Source organism: Pinus tabuliformis, chromosome 2_1 (assembly GCF_031772625.1).
Source record: "Pinus tabuliformis cultivar Carrire ecotype Pingquan chromosome 2_1, CPIR1, whole genome shotgun sequence".
Taxonomy (NCBI): domain Eukaryota; kingdom Viridiplantae; phylum Streptophyta; class Pinopsida; order Pinales; family Pinaceae; genus Pinus; species Pinus tabuliformis.
Genome location: NC_142299.1, coordinates 21,478,625 through 21,500,551, shown reverse-complemented (window position 1 = coordinate 21,500,551; position 21,927 = coordinate 21,478,625). Strand labels below are relative to the sequence as shown.

At 39.0% G+C, this 21,927-nt stretch overlaps 1 protein-coding gene across 1 annotated transcript in view; it reads left to right on the top strand.

The window, feature by feature from the left end:
* The window catches only part of LOC149198479 (histone deacetylase 19-like), a 63,230-nt gene extending 50,257 nt beyond the window's left edge, over positions 1–12,973 (top strand). The window contains exon 8 of the mRNA XM_089402069.1: positions 12,565–12,973. Coding sequence (XP_089258195.1) covers positions 12,565–12,609 — 45 coding nt within the window. The 3' untranslated portion in view covers positions 12,610–12,973. The remainder of the gene's footprint in view (positions 1–12,564) is intronic.
* The last annotated feature ends 8,954 nt before the right edge of the window (positions 12,974–21,927 follow it).

The window sequence follows — 21,927 nt, the reverse complement described above, 5'->3', positions numbered from 1 at the left end:
CCTCTTTTTGCAAAAAAGATCCCCTTAACTCATGCATAGTAGGACCTTTGAAGCCCTTTTCAACAACAAATATGGCATCAAACATAGGTTCATAATATGGTGAACGAGAAGCATTGAAGGGGATATCAACATCATACCATCATCAAGCTATGTAATCACAGGAAGATTCTCTCAATTCTTTCTTCCAATGGTCATCTAAAGTAGGCTGCATTTGACCTCTATTAGCTTGAGGACCATGTGCACTATCAGAGGGAGAGGAGGGTGTGACTGTGAAATAACTTTTGATATCACCCTTCTTTTTAATTTTACCCTTACCCTTTTCTTGAATGGACTCCAAAGAGGGAGCAACATAGCGAAAGGGGTTGGATGCATCAGTGCAAGGGATAAATGAAGAGCCCTCATAATCAAAATTGGGGTTGGCAGCCATCATGTGTTTTATACTCTTCTTCCTCCCAATTTCAACCTCTATTTCTTTTTGCCTAGATTTTTCTTCCTCAAACTTCTCAAATTTTTCTAGCAACTCCTTCCTAACATCCCCAATTTGTTTTGCTAGTGCAGCACATAGAACAATTTGGCGTCTAATACTAGCCAAGTGTTGTTTCAGCCTATGAATGCCCCCTCCACCTCCCTTAATTATTTTATGACAAAGTTTGCAATGCATTTGATTATCAATTATCTCAGCATATGCCCAAGCAACATGTTTGATTCTAAGAGCCATTTTCTGATATTTGGACCTGGAAATGGATGGACAAAATTCTGAAAATGAAAAAAAAAACAACTCTTCAATGTTCATTTTGTTTACAAAAATTACTCTTTTCAGTTTCTATATTTGAGAAGTGAAAAAAAATATTTCTAGGCTCTAGCCTCCTCAATGTTGCTCCAACAAACCAACTCCTCAACATTGCTCCATTGACTACCTAGGAAGCTTCTCACTGCAGCTCCAATGATTGCCCAAGAGACTCCTCACTGCTGCTCCAAAAACCAACTCCAACTCTTCACAAACTCCTCACAAATGCTCACGCATTTGCACTGAGATCGCTGTGAGGAAATGTGAGGGGGTTGCGTAACTTTTATAGGCTTGGGAGAGGGTAGATGGAGTGCCAAAAACCTCTCTGTTTCGCCATGGATTGACTCAACTTGGTTAAGATGGTCCCGTTTGAGCCGACCGATACGTTACTGAATCGAACGAATCAGCGACCGCTCGGTTGGTTCGTTAACAGACCGACCTTTTGTCCGGTTTTTGTACCGAGCTAGCCTAGGCAAGAGTCTGACTCGGTCAATTCGACTGTTTCCGTTTCGGTTCGACTGTTTTTTGAAGCAATGATTATAAGCAAATATGATGTGAGCAATATGAAATGAAATAACCATCAACAACCATGAAAACATGAGATAAGCGTAAGCAGATGAAGTGTTGAAGGAAGTGTGACTAGGTTCAGTCTTCATAAATGTACTTTTGATATTTGTATTTAATCAAGAAAAAAGTATTATTTTTATGATATATGTCAATGAGTTTCGTTCTCATTGAAATAGGTCTAGCACTAGTTTAAGTGCTATAGGTGAGTCAAATAGTCAAAAGGAAATGTTGAAGGCATGTTACACCATGTATGAATATGTAAGGAAAACCTCCAAGCAAAGTCAAGTCTCCTCCTATGCAAAGGCACCATCAAGAAGCCCCTTCAAGCATGCTACACCACCATAGAAGCCATCCGAAGTCTACTCTTCAAGTCGGCCTACAAGCAGTCAATCAAGTCGGCCTACAAGTCCTCACAATCCTCTATTTATAGAGGCTGTCCACTCCAATTCAATGCACTCACTTCACTATGAAATTAGCGCAGAAAAGAGGCCAACAAAAGGATGAAAATAAGTCTTCTAGGGCAGTGAAGGAAGGGAGAAAGAAGCCGAAGATTAAGGACTGTCTCTACGGTAAACTCACAACCACACGTGCGAAAGGGGAAGGGTTTTCTTACGGCCATAACAGTAGAAAATTACAGTTCACCAGTTCTCATTGTTTTGGGTGCAAGCTAGGCCTACAAGGCCTCTCTCTCAAGTGTGGAAGAAGGGTATGCAAATGAAGGGTAGAAGACAAGTCTAACATGGTTTAGTGAAGAGAATCCTCCACATGTTCGAAGAATTAGGGCTGCATTGCTACTTGTTAATTTTAGGTATGTTCTATGCTTAGAGCAATTTATTTCAATTTTCACAGTTAGATCAATATCTTTTCCAGATTAGCAATCACATCAGCATTTAAGTAAAATGCAGATAGAACATAAACATAAATCGCAGAAGACAAGCCAAGACAAGAGGACACAAGATGTGGCGCTAGCCAGGGACAAACCCCAATGTGGGGAAACCCTTGATAAATTCTTCTTTTATGTTCTTCAATAGTTTAGCAGAGAGAGAGAGATAGTACATTTACAACAGAAGTCAACACTTTGACTTTCTATATCTATATGAGATCAGTTGAAGACATGTTGCTTCAACTGATTCTCCAAGGTGACCCCTTCACCTATCATAGTGCTGCATCTTGTCCACTTGCTGCACCTCTCCGTGTGGCAGCATGTTGCACTTATCATGACCATGCTATGCACTTCATGTTGCTGCTTCTGTCACTGAGCTGCTCCAATTATTGAGTTGCTCTTTATCACGGATCTGCACCCAATGTTGTACTCATCGTTGATTTGCACTCAATGACTTCTATGTTGCACTCATCATACAACATCCATCATCACTTTGCTGCCCCCATCATGCTGCAACCATCACCATGCTGCATCCTTGTTATCTGACTAACCCTCAACATAGTAGCTCTGTCCATCTGATAGGCAATCCTGAGAATAGCCTTGTTGTTGGCTATGGCCTGTGGCCTAGCCTAGCAACAAGATAGGCCTCCAATACTTTATCTTGCTAGCATCCAAGCATCATAAGAACTTGACTGTGCTGTCAGCCCTTTCAAACACCTAGTTGTTTACATAAGCTGATCTAGAGCAGATGCATTCCTTCACTATGTAACAATGACTTATCACCATGCTGTCACCTACAACAATCCGAGTTTATATGATGTCCTTTCAGACCTCCTCATACTATGAATAAGTGCCATCTTATGTTGCAGATGAGTAGTCTCTTTCCTTGCTGTGTATAAGGTTTCTTGGTTGCTAAATGAGGGCTGCACTAACAGTGGCAGGGCATCATTCTTAACTGTGTCAAAGGCCTTTCCTTGACAGCGTTAAGAAGGAGCTTCTTCAGGCAGCGAATTGGTCCTCCATGAATGTGATTTAGTCTCCTACAGGATTGCGGATTAGGGCACTTCAACAATGTATAGATCAGGTCTCCTTTACCAACGTTTAGACCTCTTTTATGCAGCGTATAGGAGCCTCCTTCAGCTGTGGGATAGAGCTGCATCTGGACCTTCTTTTGCTGAGGAGTAAGGCCAGTAGTTAGGGCACAAGGGATTGCGTATTAGGGTCTTTCTTTCAGCTGTGAAGAGACCTCATTTACTGTGGCTAGATCTCCTTCTTAGGACAACGTATAGGGGCTTATTTAAGCTGCATATAAGTCTCCTCTTTTTGTGTGTAGATCTCCTCATGAGCCTGCGGCTAGGGCATATCTTTACTGTGGCTAGGGTATCATCTTTACTACGGCTAGGGCATCATCTTTACTGCGACTAGGGCATCATCTTTACTGCGGCCAGCGTATATTCGTAGTATCTCTCCTCCACCAAAACCCAAAGACATGTGGAGAGGAGGAGGTCACAAGTAGAGTGCGTGTCTAAATGACTTGAAGACCTTCTCCTTTTATAGTAAAACGTTGAGGTTGAATAGACATGACTGTTGGGCTTCTGAGCCTACATAAGTTTGCTGGCCGACCTTGACAATTTGTCCATAATCAAAATAAATTCATATCTTCATAAATACTTAACAGAATTGGATGATCTTTAGATCAATCCTACACCTCTCGACGAGAGGAATCTAGGAAAAATATCAGCAGCCATAAATAAGGTGACCCACATGGAGTTTGGACCTGGTTGCCAATTTTGACACTACTGCCCTAAGTCTGCAATAGTTGTTAAGAGAAAATGGTTCAGTTGGAAGGCTAGAAGGTCATCATCCTAAGGTAGAAAGACTCCATCTCAAGTGAAGGAAGAAGAGGTCAAGGAACATCCTAGAACACACAATCCAAGGTCTCTATAGTGGTCGGAAGAAGTGTCGAAAAGAGGAAGACAAAGCACTGGAAGGAAGATGACGAAGTGTTGCAAGAGGAAGTGATCTTGAAAGGACTTGACTTGTGCGTGGAGGATCTCCTAGTCAAGGGTCTAGGGTTTAGCATTGATCAATAGAAGCTTCAATAAGAGAAATTTGAGTTTCTGAATGATTTTTCTGAACATACCTGGACGAAGTCTTTTCTTCCACCGCTATCTCTTCTTTTGGTGCTTCATTGGTTTCTTCTTCAATATCATTTTGATTTGATGTGGGAAAATAATCCCCATCTTCTTCATTGTTATAATCTTCTGATTTTATCTGTTTTGGATTTTTGCATGCTTCATCAACTACAACATCAATACTTTCAACAATTTTCCCAAGTCTTTTATTATAACATTTATATCCTTTACTTCTGGAAGAGTAACCAAGAAGAATACCTTCATCTACTCTGGGCTCAAACTTACCAAGTTTTTCATCAGTCCTTTTGATATAACATTTGCTTCCAAAAACTTTAAAGTATTTTACAGTAGGAGTCTTACCATACCAAAGTTCATGTGGATTTTGAGTGCTATTTATCCGAACATTTGCTTGGTTGAGAATAGTTACGGTAGCAAATGCAGCGTCACCCCGGAAGGTTGCAGGAGTTCCAGATTCATCTAGCATAGCTCGAGCCATTTGTTGAACAGTTCTGTTCATTCTTTCTACCACTCCATTTTGCTGAGGATTCTTTGTGGTGGAGGATTGCCTTTTTATTCCATGTTGTTCACAAAAGTCAAAGAATTCATCCGAGGTAAATTCCCCTTCTCGATCCGATCTGGGCATTTGATTTTTCGATCTGATTCATTTTCAACCAAAGTTTTGAAGGCTTGGAACTTTTCAAATGCTTCATCTTTATGCTTTAGAATACCTATCCAACACATTCTGAAAAAATCATCAATGAACAAAATAAACTATTTTTCTCCACGAGGTGACTTTTTCCTTGATGGTCCACATAAATCAGTATGGACAAGTTCAAGAGGCTTACTAGCTGACCCTTCTTTTTCCATGAAGTGAGCTCTGGTTTGCTTACCGATTTGACATGGTTTGCATATTGTATTTTCAGGGATGCTGATATCTAGAAGATCATGAACAACCTTGAATCTGCATGCTTTTCTTATTTGAGAAAAGCTTAGATGTCCCAATCTTCTATGCCACAGCCAGTTTTCATCATTTTTGCTTAGATAACACTGTTGTTGTCCTCCCTTGAGTATGTATAAGTTGTTTGGAGTTCTTGTACCTTTGATCACGGTCTCTCCTGTATCAAGTTCACGAACAACACATCCGTTTGATCGAAACACCACTTCATTTCCTTGATCACACATTTGACTGACACTCAACAGGTTATGCTTTAAACCATCTACATATATAACATTTCCAACTTTAACCTTTTCTTTCAAGAAAACATAACCTTTACCTTTTATGACAGCAGGAGTGTCATTTGCAAATGAGACATTCTTTTTCTTTTCTAAGGCATTATATGAGTGAAGTTTTTCTTTGTCACCTGTCATGTGTTTGGAGCATCCACTGTTGATGTACCACTGATTTTCTTGTCCTTCTGCATACAAGGCTATACCACATCTTTCTGTTTGAGATTCTTTCCTTCTCCATATCTTGGGATTTAATGGCGTTTGCTTCTTTTGAGATGTTTACCGTATTTTGCTCATGCATTCAGATTCTTCATGACCAAAGTTGTTACAGATTGAGCATTCTATTACATTTTCAAGAGGAAAAAAGTTATTATAGGAACTTCTCTTGATCCCTGTTACATTCCTGTGATTTCGTGCTTCTCTAGTCATGATGGTTTTGTAAGCAACGCATTGAGCAGCTTTGTGCCCAAAATTATGACATGAAAAACATTGCCCATTAAAGAAGTTCCTGCGACTATCGAATCTATGAATCTTTGGAGCAAACTGAGTATGATTTTCCTGCGGTTGGTTGTGGCTTCTATTCATCCTTGGAGTAAAGTGAGTATGATTTACCCGGTGATCAACTGTATGCCTTTGCTGACGATTGTCATACTGTTCACTGGTCTTTGCTGCATCAAGATAGCTTTTAGTGGAGGTTGACAGCTTCTGTGATTGAGATGCTTCTTCAGTATATCCAAGACCTGTTTTTATCAGAGGAGAACGTTTCACTTTGATAATTTCATTTAAAGTTTCTGATCCTTTAGCAAATCTAAGATTGAGAGATTTCATTTTCTCAAGATCTTTTCTTAGACCCACAATTTCATATTCTAGTTTTTCATTGTGTTTTTCTTTTTCAGCAAGTTGGTATGTCAAGGTATCTATAATCATATTCTTTTCTTCTAAACAGATTTTGAGTTTAGAGATTTCTTCATGAAGGTCATCCTCTTCTAAAGCATCCCAAAAATTATCATCGTCATAAGCCATTAGAAGTCTATAATCATTACTATTTTCATCTTCATCACTATTTGATAAACCATTGCTATCTTCATGAGTATAGTAACTCCTTTTATTTACAACTTGTTTTCTATTCCATTTTGCATATTCCTTTCCTTTTTCATATTTATCTTTATGAGGACATTTGGCAGCATAATGACCGACTCTGCCACAGGCAAAGCATTTGAAGGGTAGCTTACCTCTAAATCTTCCGGAACCCCGTTGAAGCTTCTTGACAAAGTTTACCTCATCTTCTTCTTCTGAAATATGTCCTAATTCATTGTGTTCTTCCTTTCCTTTTGCTGAAGCTTTAAATGCGGCTTCTCTCATATCTGATGGTCCTCCTTTTCTCATCTCAAAGGCAGTTAAGATTCTGTGAAGCTGTGTCATAGTGATAGTCTGCAGATCCTGTTTTTCTTCTATGGCAAACACTTTTGATTCAAATTTAGTAGACAAGGATCTCAAAACTTTCTCAACTAAGGTAACTTCCTTTATTTCTTCACCCAGATTCTTCATACAATTAACAACCTCATCTATACATAAGAAGTAACTAACTATACTTTCATCACTGTGCATCTTAAGAGTTTCATACTGAATTCTGAGAGTTTGAAGCTTAACACGTTTTACCTGAGAGTCTCCTTCGTAGCTCAGAACGATTTTGTCCCATATTTCTTTGGCTGATTTGAGCTGCATGACTTTGACAAACTCTGATTGTGACAGACTTCCCAATAATGTATTGACAACTTTGGCATTGGTTTCATATTGCTTTTTACTTGCCGTATCTGTAGGAATTGCTGTTGGAAATGTATATCCTCCTTCCACAATTTCCCAGACATTCGTTCCAAGTGATTGTAGATAGGCTGTGGTTCTTATTTTCCAATAAACAAAGTTGCTCCCATCAAAATTGGCGGTCTGATGGATCCCACGCTTTTTTGATTATTCATGTTGATGGATCTCTGTTCAATCGATCAAGCTTCTTCTAAAGGACCTGCTCTGATACCAATTGTTGGAAATAATACTGAGAGGGGGGTGAATCAGTATTATTAGATCTATAATTTTATTTCCCAAACAGATTTGTTTACGCTACTTCAGTGAAGTGAACTAGCGTGTACACGCGACTATACTTAAACAACCAGCGTATATGCAGAGAACTTTTGATTTAGACAATTTATCCTGTATTGAGCTTAAATTGGTATATCAGAGATTTATTAGATAGTGTAGTAAAAGCAGAATAAAGCATCACACATAAGCAACACACATGAACACCAAGATATAAGGTGGAAACCCAATGTGGGTAAAAACCGCTTGTTGCTGTCGTCCCTGTCTTCTTTTAATAATAAGAAAATCTGTTTACAATCTTGTACTGGTGCAGACTCATATCAGTACGCAAACACCCACCCGCAGAAGGCTAAACCTTTTCTCGTTCTCCAGCTACTACTGGAGGGGAGCTACAACCCCCTAGCTCTTGTACTAGCCAATATGTTTACTAGTACGTAGGTGCCAACCTACAGAAAGCTCCACTCTTCCACCAGGGACCAATACCTTGGACCAAATACCTCAGACCAATTACCTTGGGTCAAATACCTTGGACCAAGAAATACCTTGGACCAAAAACTTTGGTTTTCCAAGATATACGTGCTTTTCCTTCTGTGAAAGTGTGTGTGTATGTATATGCTCATTTTGTTCAGTAAACCTGCGTGTATACGCAGCTTGGACAAGGTGAATCTGCGTATACCTCTCTTTCTTCATTCTTTGGAGTCTAATCTGTAATTCTTTGCTGTTGACCTGCTGCACTGTGATCTTTCATTTGAGTGAGTTGCCATCAAGGACAACACCTGTATCATAATGCCAACACTCTTGATCATGAAGCATTGCTTTTACAACTTCCATTATAGTTCTATTCTTTATTTCTGCAGTTCCATTTTGCTTGAGGTAGTAGGGAACTATCAACTCCCTCTTAATTCCAGCTTCCCTGCAGAAATCAATCAATTCATTTGATACATATTCCCCATTGTTGTCGGACCTTAGAGTCTTGATTCTTCTTCTTGTCGCATTTTCAACTTGTGCTTTGAATTCACGAAACTTTTCAAACGCTTGATCCTTGTTCTTGAGATAAACTTTTCAAACGCTTGAAATAAATATTGAATGATGCTAATGCCCTAGAATATAGACCCTAAAGGCCTTTGAATTCTCACTGTATCCAACAAAGGTACCTCTCTTCCTGGATGGTTCCAACTTTGTCCTTTTCTCTTTGGGTACATGAACAAAAACTGGACAACCAAGAATTCTTAAATGTTCAACATTCAGTCTCTCACCTATAAAGACTTCTTTGGGAGTCTTATAATCCAAGACTCAATGTGGGCATTTGTTTTGAACATAGACAATAGTCCTTGCAGCTTCACCCCAAAGAAACATCGACAACTCTTGATCATGAAGCATTGCTTTGACAACTTCCATTATAGTTCTATTCTTTCTTTCTGCAGTTCCATTTTGTTTGAGGTAGTAGGGAACTATCAACTCCCTCTTAATTCTAGCATCCCTACAGAAATCAATCAATTCATTTGATACATACTCCCCACCATTGTCGGACCTTAGAGTCTTGATTCTTCTTCCTGTAGCATTTTCAACCTGTGCTTTGAATTCACGAAACTTTTCAAACACTTGATCCTTGGTCTTGAGAAGATAAATCCAAGTTTTGCGAGAATAGTCATCAATAAAAGATACATAATATAAACATCCACCCAAAGTTTTGTTAGGCATGGGCCCATAGACATCAGAATGTATAAGATCCAATATTCCATTGGATCTACTATCACTGCTAGTGCATCTTCCTTTAACATTTTTCCCAAGGGCACATCCTTTGCATACTCCATCATGATCAGTCTTAAGTTTAGGTACACCCTTAACAAAATCTTTCAATCTTCCCAAAGCCTTGTAGTGCATATGTGCATACCTTCTATGCCAAATCTCACTAAGTTCTATAGTGTTGTGGAAGAGAGCTTGGAATGAACGACCAAGGAGATGATATAGTCCTCCAATTTGTACCCCAATAACTTTAGCAGATTCAAAAGATGAATTTTTCTTCCATACTAGGACTTGTCCATCAACAAAAGCAACTCTATACCCTTTGTCTTCAAGAGATGATATGGACAACAAATTCTTCTTTAAACCAGGAACATATAAAATATTGTTAATGGATACATTACCTCTGGATTCCAATTGAAAAGATGACGTACCAATGCCCTTGACTTCATATTTGCCATTGTCTCCAAGCTCGACCTTTTGAGAGAACTTATTTTCAAGTAATTCAGATAGATAATCATGATTTCTAGTCATGTGCCTAGAGGCACCATTGTCCACAAGCCAAATTTCATCATGATTTTCAATAGAACCTGTAAGAGCACAAATAAATGAGTGTTCAAATTCATAATCACTTCTTCTATGCCTCCTTTTTGAAGATGGCTCATCTAGATCAACAACAGATGCATGATGTCTTTGTTAGTTTTTGGTAGCATCGGAAGTGCTCTAGCCTTGAAAATTGGTGGAGAGGCTAACACACATGAGTTCTAAAAAAACCCAAAAACCGTTTGGTGAAATTCCACCCGGATTGTATTTTATTAAAATAATTAATATTTTTAATGGGGTTCTTAAATCTAAACTTAGGAAAATATAATATTAATGGGTGTTAATCAAAATATGGGTGAGAATGATCTGAAGGCGGATCAAGTCATGTTTTAATCTTAGTCGATTAGAGACTTAATCTCAGTCGTTAAAGACTCAACAAGAAAAGTATAAAATGGAGGCTTGGGGTTCATTTGGAAACAGAGAGAGAGAGAGAATTGATCTGGAGTTCGATTTTTGGGGTTAGGAAGTTGAGAAATTTGAATTAAGTGATCATTTAGCAGCAGAGGGGCAGTGAGAATCCGGAAGGACTTTCCGGAGAATATTGACAGAGAGTCTAAGAGAGCTTGCAGAGAAGCAACACAACAACCGGGAAACGCTGATGCTGGGTCAGTCTAGGCCTACGCAGACCTGACACAAAGCCAAAAGGGCTAGTGCAGAGCTAAAAAGCCGTCTGTCACGCAGAATCCAAAACTGTCGGAAAAACCGGAATAGCCGGGAAATGCCGAAACAGCTGGGTGAGCTGACTCAGAGGGCAGAGAAGTTGACACAGGGCTGATGCAAAGCCTAACCAGGGTCAATGCAGAAATAACCGGGGTTAGCCAGTCTTGTGCCGGATCAACTGGAATTCTGTTGGGTGAAGTGAGGTAAAACTCACTCAGATTTTCCGCCAATATTTTCTTTGTAAAGGATTGCTAGCTGAGCATCCCAGATTTGTATTCAGACATTTCTCCTGCATAATAATAAACCCTCAGAATCGCTGCACTGGTTTTCTTGCATTGGGTTTTTGTGGGGACTATTGTGTCCAAAAATAAGTGTGTCCTATGTATCTTGTTCTTTGCTCTATTTCCTGTTTCATGCAAATCAAGTATTTAATTAGTGTAGGCTGCAAAAGTAATTTGCTTCAGTATTCAGAAGAATAACTTGGTTAATGTATGTTAAAAAATCAAATGGGTGAAGTATGTTCAAATTTGCTGCAGTAGGGGTTCTTTGAGGATTATGAATTTTCACAGTCTTCTACTTCTTTTACGATCATCATCCCTTTTATAGTCATCTCTTCAATTTGAGTTTGATAATGACCATAAGCTTGACAATGAAAGCATTGAATATTGGATAGATCTTTTTTATCTCTTCTATTTGGAGAGGGAGGAGGAGGTGATCTTCAAGATGATTCTTTGCTTTTTTCCTTCACCAAAGTTCTGATACCATGTTGAAATTCTAGTGTTGTAATGACTAGAATAGTTTTTCACAATTGATAACTACTTCTATTGATGCAAATTGCTTCTTCTTTATACTTTAGTCAACAAGTAGCTATACATGAAAAACTTCAACCAATAATTCTTCAACAAGAGCAGTAAATAGAGATCACAGTAGACAATGAACAATAAGCAAGAGACAAGAGACACCAAGATTAGGCTCACAGCCAGGGCAAAACCCACTAGGGGAAAACCCAAAATTCTTTCCTTATGAGAGAGAGATTCTGTCCATCAATAGTACATCTGAATGATCCAACAAATCCAAAATAACCAACAATGAGATACCCAAACAAATTCTGCACGAAATAAGAGAGAGATTCAACTCTGTCCAAATAAGCTGATCTGTAATAGAAGGCCGAATATCCCACTGTAATCACCCACGAACTGTTGAGAAGGTACACCCAAAAAACCCTCGGTCATCTTCAGAATTATGTCACAAAAGGAGAGTGAACCTCTCTGCAATTGTGTTTTGGCCACACAAGGAGATAACAAAACAGATGTATAGATGATCCTAGTCACTATTAATAAGCCCTTCAAGAAGATTGAACTATAGTCAAAAAACCCTTGTAGACTTCCTCGCACGTGTGGATATACTCTAAAATGTAAGGTCTAATTAGCTTGAGATTTCAGACCGAATTGCTTGATCTGATGATGGGTGAAATGAATGCCAATGACCTCTTTATCATTTGAGTACTACGAACAGAATAGACGTAAACATTGTTAACGTAAACAATTCAACATTGTTTACATCAGATAAATGGCAAGTACCCTGTTTTGGCCCTCTATAATCATTTATTGACTTTTAATGTATATGATCTTCATATAATTCTTTTTAATATTAAACACTGTAGTGTTCATCCCATTTTTGCTTGAATATTGTCAGTTGGGTGTAAAACTGTTAGTCATGTGGGCTTACCTTGCATTGCTTCCTATCGAACGATTTTCTGGCTGAACGTTTTCAAATTCCAACTTAAAGCTTGAGTTCTTTTCTATTTGAGTATATATATATAGTGTTGTTCGCTAGTTTAATTTATTTAGTGTTTTGCGTGACTGCAGAATGAGAACGATGGTGCAAAGTGGCCATTGGGTGAAGCTGGATAAAAAGTATATTATGGAGGAAATAAGCAGGAGTTTCAGGTCATTTGCATAATTCCAACAAGATTATTTTTCTCCGGAAGCCAAAGAGCTACCGGGAATGGAAATTTCAAATGGTCATTTCTATTTCTCTAATTTCCAGTCAGATGGAATTGTACTTCTATCTTCATAGACTTCAAGGCTATTGTGTACATAAAGAAAGCAGATAATAATAAAATTTTGTCAGTTTTATTGAATGAAATTCCCCATAATGTTTTACTATTCCGTCTGGGCTTTGAGATGTACGTTAATTGGTCATTTAAGACGACTCAGTTACGTAGAAATCCACAAGTGGCATAGTACAAACATAAATATAAAGCTTTTTTCACCATATGATGCATGTATTTTAATTTTTAAGCATAAATTTTTTCTTCGATCTTTAAATGATTCTAATTTATATGCCTTCGAATGTTTATGGTCGCATAAATATATCTTTCCAAAGTTCAAATCTCAGATGTTACTCTATAAATCTGTTTTCAGAAACTGAGAAGTTACAGATGATTCAAAGTCGATCGATCTAGTATTTAGGCCTATATATTGAACGAAAACAGATTCATTTTGTAGTTCATAGTTGATTGTGTTCGTGTGGTCTGGAGGATGTCAAATTTTTATTTCAATTTTGCTTGGAAAAAAATAGATTTTATTATTATACACTGTACAGAAAGTTACGGAGTATAAAAATCCTTCTCAATGCAGAAAATGCTGTCGTTGCTTTAGCATAGGAGTCAGGACTGAGAATCAACGTCAGGGTATTTGAGAATCTCACCTGTTGTCCTATCTGCCATGCTTCCTCATATTAGCACATGCTCCCCTATATCACCTAGCTCTACATCCAGACTTTACCAGTGATTTATTGGGGCACGAATGCGTTACTAGGTCTTACAGTCGTATGCCCATTTACTTGCAAATTTTTCATCTCCATAATTTTGTTTTGTTTTGTTTTTCTTTTTTTCTTTTCTTTTAATGTCCCATCCTCTCACCTTCACATGCTTTGAGCCTCGTGCTCTCCTCTCCAAAGCTAATTTCCATGGCTTCATCTCACTAATGAAGCCATCATTTCATGGAAATGAAACCATCATTTATGGAACTATTCCGTCAAACACTTTGTGTGCATCCTTTCTTTTTTGCACACTCCAAACCAGTGTTGCGGGGGAGCGCGCCCAATCCGCGCTCTAGGCGGAGTGGGTCGGGAGCGCGCTCCCTAATTTTTTTTTCGCTCCCTGCGTTTTTTGGAGTGTTTTGTCTTTTTTGCAATTTTATTTTTTGTAGTACTGTTCAAAATGCAATTTTTTTTTGAAAGAAACAAATAATTTTTGAGTGGGGCGGTTTAATGATCAAGTGTAGGCCCTAGTATTGATATGCTATTCATGGTAACGTTAAATTCTTAAAGTAAAAGTGACATTCCCCTTAATCTTTATTTTTATCCTTTTACTTAAATTTTTAACATTACCATGAAATGGCTCGGGATATTTGAAAGTGGTTCCGACGTCATTGGATTTCATATGGAGAAAGTAGAATTTTAGATTTCATTCAAAATCCAGCGCTTATCAGTTTTTTCAAGATTTCAGGATTGCAATGTTTCCATTGAATTTTGTCATGTATTAGGGCATGGAACTCGTATTTAATCAAGAGCACCAATCTCTCTATGTACCTTGATGTTAGTGACATTGGTTGTCGAACTCCTCTATCATGACCCTCCTAAAAATGTATGCATCACTCAAACAAAATTTTGACTTGACATGCTATGCTTTTTCTATCTTATGTTAATGCTTAGAGGGTGATATTAATGACAAAGATCCCTATACAGATATAGAGGTAATGACAAAGATACCTCTGGATATTAATGGTTAGAGGGTGATATTAATGACAAAGATCCTGATTTTCCAACAAGACTAAAAAATTAGACATTTCTCGTGGTGGCAATAGGCCCAAGTATAAGAAATAGATAATAGATTTACTTCTCTTTTCTAGTTTCTAGTAGTTTTTATAACTATTGACTCTTTCATATTTATTATGATATTTTTTTAAACAATATATGACAATTTAAGTTTGAAGTTGGCAATTATAACTCATTAGTAATGAATTATGAATATGATGCTTCATGAAAGTTGAAAGTTGTTTCATTTCATTTCATTTTATAACATTTCGTTTCATGTTAGATATTATTTGTTGTAATGGTTACACTTAGCTTACAAGTACAACTTTGGTGATCAATAATGATAAATGTTATATATTGAATTTTGAAAGCTTGAAACTTTAAGATTGATGAATCATGAGACTCAATATGTTGTATGTTACTATGTTAGTAACTTGTGGGCATGGTTGATGAAGATTATAGCTTCTAGATGATTGTTGTTATCTGGTTCAATCTATGTTTTTTTTATCTAATTCATTATTCTACATATTTTTGTTGACATATATGTATCACAATATAAAAAATATATATATATTATATAAAAACGATCGAGATTCGCTCCCAAACGGAGAGCGAGCTTCTGAAAATGTGGCTCCCACTCCCCGCTTTTGCTCCCGCTCCCAAGTAACACTGCTCCAAACCCTGTTCCTTTTTCATTATAACCAACGTATTGATTCGGTGTTCATGGGCAACAATCCACACCCATCATTTTGCTCCACACACACTGAACCGTAGAGCAAGCCTCTCTCATTCCCAACGGCCTTGAGGTTCTTCGCATTCTGACCTCAATCCTTGCTAGCCTTGAAGGCATCCCACATGTGGTTTGTTCGCGGTTCCTTATTCCTGTGCTTTCATGCTCATCATTCTCAACGTGGGTAGATATATCTTTCACACCTCCCACCTGTCTTTCAAAAAAGACCAATTTGGGTTAGATCGTCACTGGCCTCCTAGTTGACAGCCTTTCGGTGTCAAAACAGCAAGGGTTTCTTTTCACTGATGCCTGGACCTCTTCACAGTTATGCTCCAACGCAATCGTTTTACTACGCCATTCACAACGCTGCTTCCATTCGCAGCCCGTTGGCATCGTCCTTTGTGCATGAGGTACTCTCATTTTCGCACATTTCATTTACTGAACTCAAACAAGATATCTGCCTCGGCTCTTACTTCATCTATCTCTAACTGGTTCAGCACACTCAGACCTCCTCGAGGGAGGTAGGGAATCAACTGTGACAATACCACGTAGGCCACCAGGGAGGCTTGTGAACAGATCCTTAATAGTCACCTCCGCAATGACTCCCCCACAGCTTCATTCCATTTCTTTGAACGGATACTCTTGATCCTCTTGATCCTCTTGGAGAGTCTTCCGCTGATCCCTCCATGAATAAGGGTATCGTCCTCATCGAAAGCGTTTTAGCATAATGGATGCCAAACGGTCAAGTTTGTATTGATAGAGGTTGCGTTGCACGAATGAATCCACCATCGCAGTGGGGCCATGGAATCTCATTGCCTGCCTCAACAAAATCGTGACTGTGAGATCCCCAATACTCATAACGATGATAATTAAAAGAACCCACTACAACAACAAATTCATGATGGTGAGAACACTAATACTCATAATGATGATAATTAAAAGAACCCACTACAACGAAAACCCTACACGATTTGAAATACCAACGTTTTTAACGCAAGACCTTGTGGCGGCAAGTTCTTGGGATCAAATTTTGCAGAGACCGTTCTACAGGCAACGAATTTGTTTCTCTTGAGTCAGACGATGGTTGTCTGTCTTGACAGAGTTTATGTCAGGTATATCACTTTCTATCGGAAACGATATCTCCAATTTCCTCAATCTCCTTCGGACTCACAAAGATCAGATTTAATATCCAGATCTAGGCCCCTCCTCTCTTCTTGGAACGTTGCGGAGCAGGAATGTGCCACTTCGTACTCCTCTTCAACTGCCATTCTCCTTCGCTGTCACTGCCTCCTACTTGTCCTGCTGTGCTCGACTCGTTCTCTGAGATTGAGTTGTTGTCCGAGCTGGTGGCAGTGTCCGTATTCTCCTTGGCTTTCATTCTGTAGGCCCTTTGGATGCCCGCACATCACCAGCTACACCCATCAAGCCTTGGCTTGACATTACCCAACACCTTTAACAACCAATCTCGCTTCATCTTTTTCTCCAAAGACGCACTTTGCATTTTTACCAGGCTTTACGTCTACGTCCCTCCATTCACCTTCGGATCTGATATCACCTTCGGATCTGATATCACGTGTTAGGATTCAAAACATTAACCATATGCACCATGATTTACCCTGGAAAACTTAGGGGAAAAAGCAACAAATAATAGATCTATTATTAACCTTGGCTAAATCACGACGGCCAAGTGAGCCTTAATACAATGGAGAATTCCCAAGCCTTTCAACTGCTTTATCTACATGTAATAGCATGAGCTCTATACGTCATACCATGAGTCACCAATACCAGGTGTCCAAAACCACAATTGTTTGTGGACACAACCTCATTTCCACCACCAGGTCATGTTTCTCTAATAAAAAATAAAATATTGAAATTTTCATGAAAGATATAGATTTGAAATACAAGAAATCAAAGCTTTGAGAAAACATACATAAACATTAAGGCTTTAAACAGTTCCTAAAATCCCAAAATTATCATAATGTATCTATCTAATGAATACATCACTCATCTGAAGTCTAGTTTATTTGACAGACTCAGCCGAGTTCAGTAATTTTAAATTTTCTCTAGAACCCAAAAATAAAAATCATCACTGTAATCAATGACTACATCACTCTTCTGAAGTCTGGCTTATTGGTTAATTGCTTCAACCATTGCTGCAATTTGATGTTTTAAACCAGTTGGTACCATTGGACAGCTTTAGGTTTCCAAATGGACACCATTGATAAACTTATTCCTCTGCTAGGTTTCAATCTTAAAATTCTGCAATTTCCAGTGAAAGAGGCAAGGAGCAAATGAGATAGCTCTCTGTTGCACATAACCTGAAATGTAAAAACTGTGAAATAAGCTGAACAACAAAAACACTCCCCTTTCTATCTTCTCCGTGTGAGTTTTGATGGGTTTGATTTCATCATCAAACAGTCCAGTCTCAATGAGAGTCAATTTCACATTTAGTGCTAAAATTTAAGTTAATTTTGAGATTTACCAACACCTTATTTGATGATTGGAGTTTTTTAACCCCTAAATTGTTCCCAACGAACACTTTTTCCCTTGTATCTCCGCTCCTTGAACTGTCTGAACAGTCGATCTGGTTCTAATCCAATGGTTCAGAGAATTGGTTTGATTTCAAATTCATTGTTTAAAAGAATTGCTTCGGTTTGAATCCACTGGTTTAAAGAATCAGTTCAGTTCAAATTTATGATTCTTATAACACAATTTTTTACACAAAATTAGAAACCTGGTAGGCTTTACAACGTCCATCGATGATATTTTTTTCATCTCTGAGATAGAGTCACGTAGTAGAAAATTTCAAAATAGCACGTCCACAACTCCAGTGCCTTGTCATATGCACATAATGAATTGGTTATTGCAAAAGAAACTTGCAAACAAATGAGTTCTTAACACAATGTACACATTGGCACATTACTCTGGGTAGAATATCAGCTCCGAGTTTATACGGACTTAGTGTTAAGCATTGAGATCTAACTGCAAATATATTGGAACTTATTGTTAAGCATTAGGACAATAAATATATCAACTCTGTATTAGTGTTAAGTTTAGATTAATTTCGCACAACGCACAAGATTATATGGGGCAGATATTCTATAAGCAGAAAATGCTAGGGAAAATACAATATGATACAAAGGGTTTAAGATACAATTTTATAATGAAATACAGAAGGGGTTATTAACTTATTACCTCTCTGTTATATCTCCAAAGATATTTTTTTATTACATTAATATAATTTGCTTTTGTCTTTTCCTTTTATATATACTTGAAGAAATGATTTTGTGGTATCTTCCTCTTAGCTAAAATTTTGGATGGAGGGTGATATCAATTGCAAAATAGAAGCGGTTGGTAATTCCAAAAGACTCCATGAGAATGCATCTCACAAAATCCCACCAACATTGCACTTTTGGTGATAATCATTAGTAATAATCGTTAACTAAATATTTTACACTTACATCTTTTTGAATCTTGTCTTGGAGGTAAGGGAAGTGACACCCATCTTTCAACAAGGGTACATATATGCAAAGATTCATTTTTGGCATCACCATTGTAAGTCTCGGAAATGCAAGTCTTTAGACCTGTGAAGCCTTGTGGGATGATCTTTATGTGAGAGTGTCTTAGATTCCCAATATGTGGACGATCATGGCAAGTCTTCTTAGCTTCATTTCCATGGTGTTTGGTTTTATGGTACTGCTAACATCCCCATGGTTGGTGGTAACTCCTTGCCTTGATGGGTATCCTTATGTCTTAGGGTGGTATGCTGACTTTTTGGAGGTAGATCTATTAGGGTTCATGATTTACAGGACCACTCTGTGTCTAACCTTGTAAAGGTGATTGTGTAATGTCGACCTCGTAGGCTATAGTTTTTTTTTTGGTCAAGTAAGAGTGGAACCTTCAATTAACCGAACAAAGATTACATATTGTACACGTCTTTACAATTGTAAAGACCAACCAAAGACAGACCGGTTGAAAAAACAACAAACAACCAGGTTAGCAGAACCCAAAACCTTACATACATAACCACAACAGCCCCCTGGGAAAAAATCCTAAGTGAACAGACTGCTGTTCACTCCACAATTCTTCTCCTTCAAGTCTTTCTACTCAATCTCCCCAAATCTTAACCATCTAACCGCATTGTCGATCGACCTTTCAATCAGACGGTAGATACTCACTCCGATCACCGATAAATACCAAGATCCATCGTCGATCTAGCCTCTGATCGGACGGTAGATACTTGCTTCGATCAACCGCAAACTCCCGAGATGCATCGTCGAGCTAACTTTAATTGGACAGTGGATACTCACTCTGATCAACCGAGTTGCATGTTGATCCTACGCCGTTGATCTAAACCCTTTAAATCTGACAGTCCACAATATATCGCTTCAGAAACATACGCGGTAATTATCCGCTATCCGGACCCGATCTAGATTATAGCCTTGGTCTAAAAAGATATTGGGTCCGCTCAACCCCTTAACCTCCGATCAAAATTGAACCCGATATCCATTCGATGTCGAAGGCCAACAAAACCTATGGTCTGCGACCCTTCAACAAGCACGTTGTTTAACATGTCCTTAACTTCCATAGTTGGCTAAGGTGAAAGTAATTACGATAGGATTGATGGTTAGGAATCACGCCAGCACTTCATCCAGGTTCCAGGACTCCCGCACTTGCCCACACCCACTAGTCTCCCTCCTGCTTATTTTCCATGATCTGGAAGTACTCCATGTCTTTTGCCGCCTGTCGATAACAATCGTCCCTCAGTTTACCAGAGGGTATAGAATCCCTGTCATACTAGATATGGCTCTCCTTGCACATCACGCCTTCATTCGCCAATCGATCGGCTAAAAATTTGCTTTCCTTCGCACATGAACAAAACTGACGGTTCTCAGGGTTCGCAAGTGGGAATGAATACGCTGAAAGACTTGCGAGAGCCTCCAGTGTTTCGACACTTTTCCAGGTGTCGTTCCATTACACATTTTCTTGGCTGCATTAATGACCAATTCTGAGTCAGCTTCAATGATGGCATTGTGTAAATTTAACTCAATCAAGCTTTCCAGGCACTGTTATAAGGCCATTAGCTCCGCCATGTTATTTGTGGCAGTCCCCAGATGACTATGGAAGATGTCCTTTATGCTCCCCTGTTCATCCCTTATGACACCTCCAAAACCAGCCATCCCTGGGTTGCCCTTAGAGGCCCCGTCTATATTGATCTTCAAAAATCCATGAGGAGGAGGCTGCCAGAAATCTTTACGAGTAGTTGTTTTACTCCCTCCCTTAACAGTTCCAAGGGGAACCAGAGAGTGGAGATCCAACTGCCTCAGAATGCGAGCCTCCTGGGCTGAAGGGGGGTCCTCAGGAATTTTCCACAAAAGGGCTCTTACTATATCTTTGATCTGTCTTAGAATTTGGGCAATGATGTTCTGGGTCGAGCCTTTTTTGTTCTTGAAAATCCTGCCATTGCGTTCTTTCCAAACATCCCATATAATAAAGCCCGGAAGCAGAGTCCAAGCCTTGTTAATGATTTCATTACCGGAGAAGTCTTTCCTCCAATTCTTCAAGGTGTTGGTGATGCTGAGTCTGTCTCTGTCAGTTTGCCTGAAGATTGAGGCCGCCCAATCCCACAAGGTAGAGGTGAAGGGGCAGAGGTTTAGTAAATGCTCCATCGTTTCTTCCTGTAAGCCACGTAGATGGCATTTGGATGGGACAAAAACCCCTCTTCAGAATATTCTCCCAAGTGAGAATTTTCTTTTGGTGCACTAACCACATGAATAACTTGACTTTCATCCAATGCGAGTTCTTCCAAACCTTTGGATAATCAAAACCTATGGCAATGCATTTAGCTTCTTTGAGGTTAAAAGTACCTTCAGTGTTTCGACCCCATCTCAGTTGGTCAGACGAGGAAGACACTAAAATCTTCCTCTTCTCCAAGTCAAGAGCAAGGGAGTCTGCTTGGGCTTTCAAAGGGCTCTCTTCACTGTATCCATGATTCTTCCATATTCGCCATTTTTCATTGTCCCTTTCTTGCTCCCAGAAGTCACTTACCATGAGTAAACCTTTGTTATCGGTGTCATTTTTTAGAGCGGTTAGTTCTTCTCTAAATAGATTTGGTTCCTGTTGCCAGTTATCCTCCCAAAACCGAGCAAGGTTACCAGCTCTGATCTCCCAAAAACTATGCCTCTGGACAATGCCTCTATTCTCCCAAGCAAGGTTCCATATGTGGGAGCCCTTGATGAGCCCTAACATTCTGATATGATCCCTCTCCTGCCAATTACTTGCATATTTCTGCTTCCAAACTTGGCCCAAGGAGTAGTCGATTCCTTGAGCCACCTCCACCACAATTTTGCTCCCGAAACTCTGCTTAGGATTTCAGGGTCATGAAGCCCCAAACCTCCATGGGCCTTAGGTTTGCAGAGCTTGTCCCATGCTACCAGCGCCCACTTCTTTTTCTCTTCCCCATTGCCCCAAAGAAAATCTCTTTGAATACTTTTGATTTGTTGTATGACACCTTTGGGAGCAGGGAGAACTGAAAACATGAATATGGGTATAGCCTGTAGGACAACCTTAGTAAGCACAAGGCACCCTGCCAAGTTCAAAGACCTGCAGGTCCATTTCCTGACTTTATCCTGAAGTTTATTGGTGACCGGTTCCCACACTCCCTTACTTAGAGGTTTGT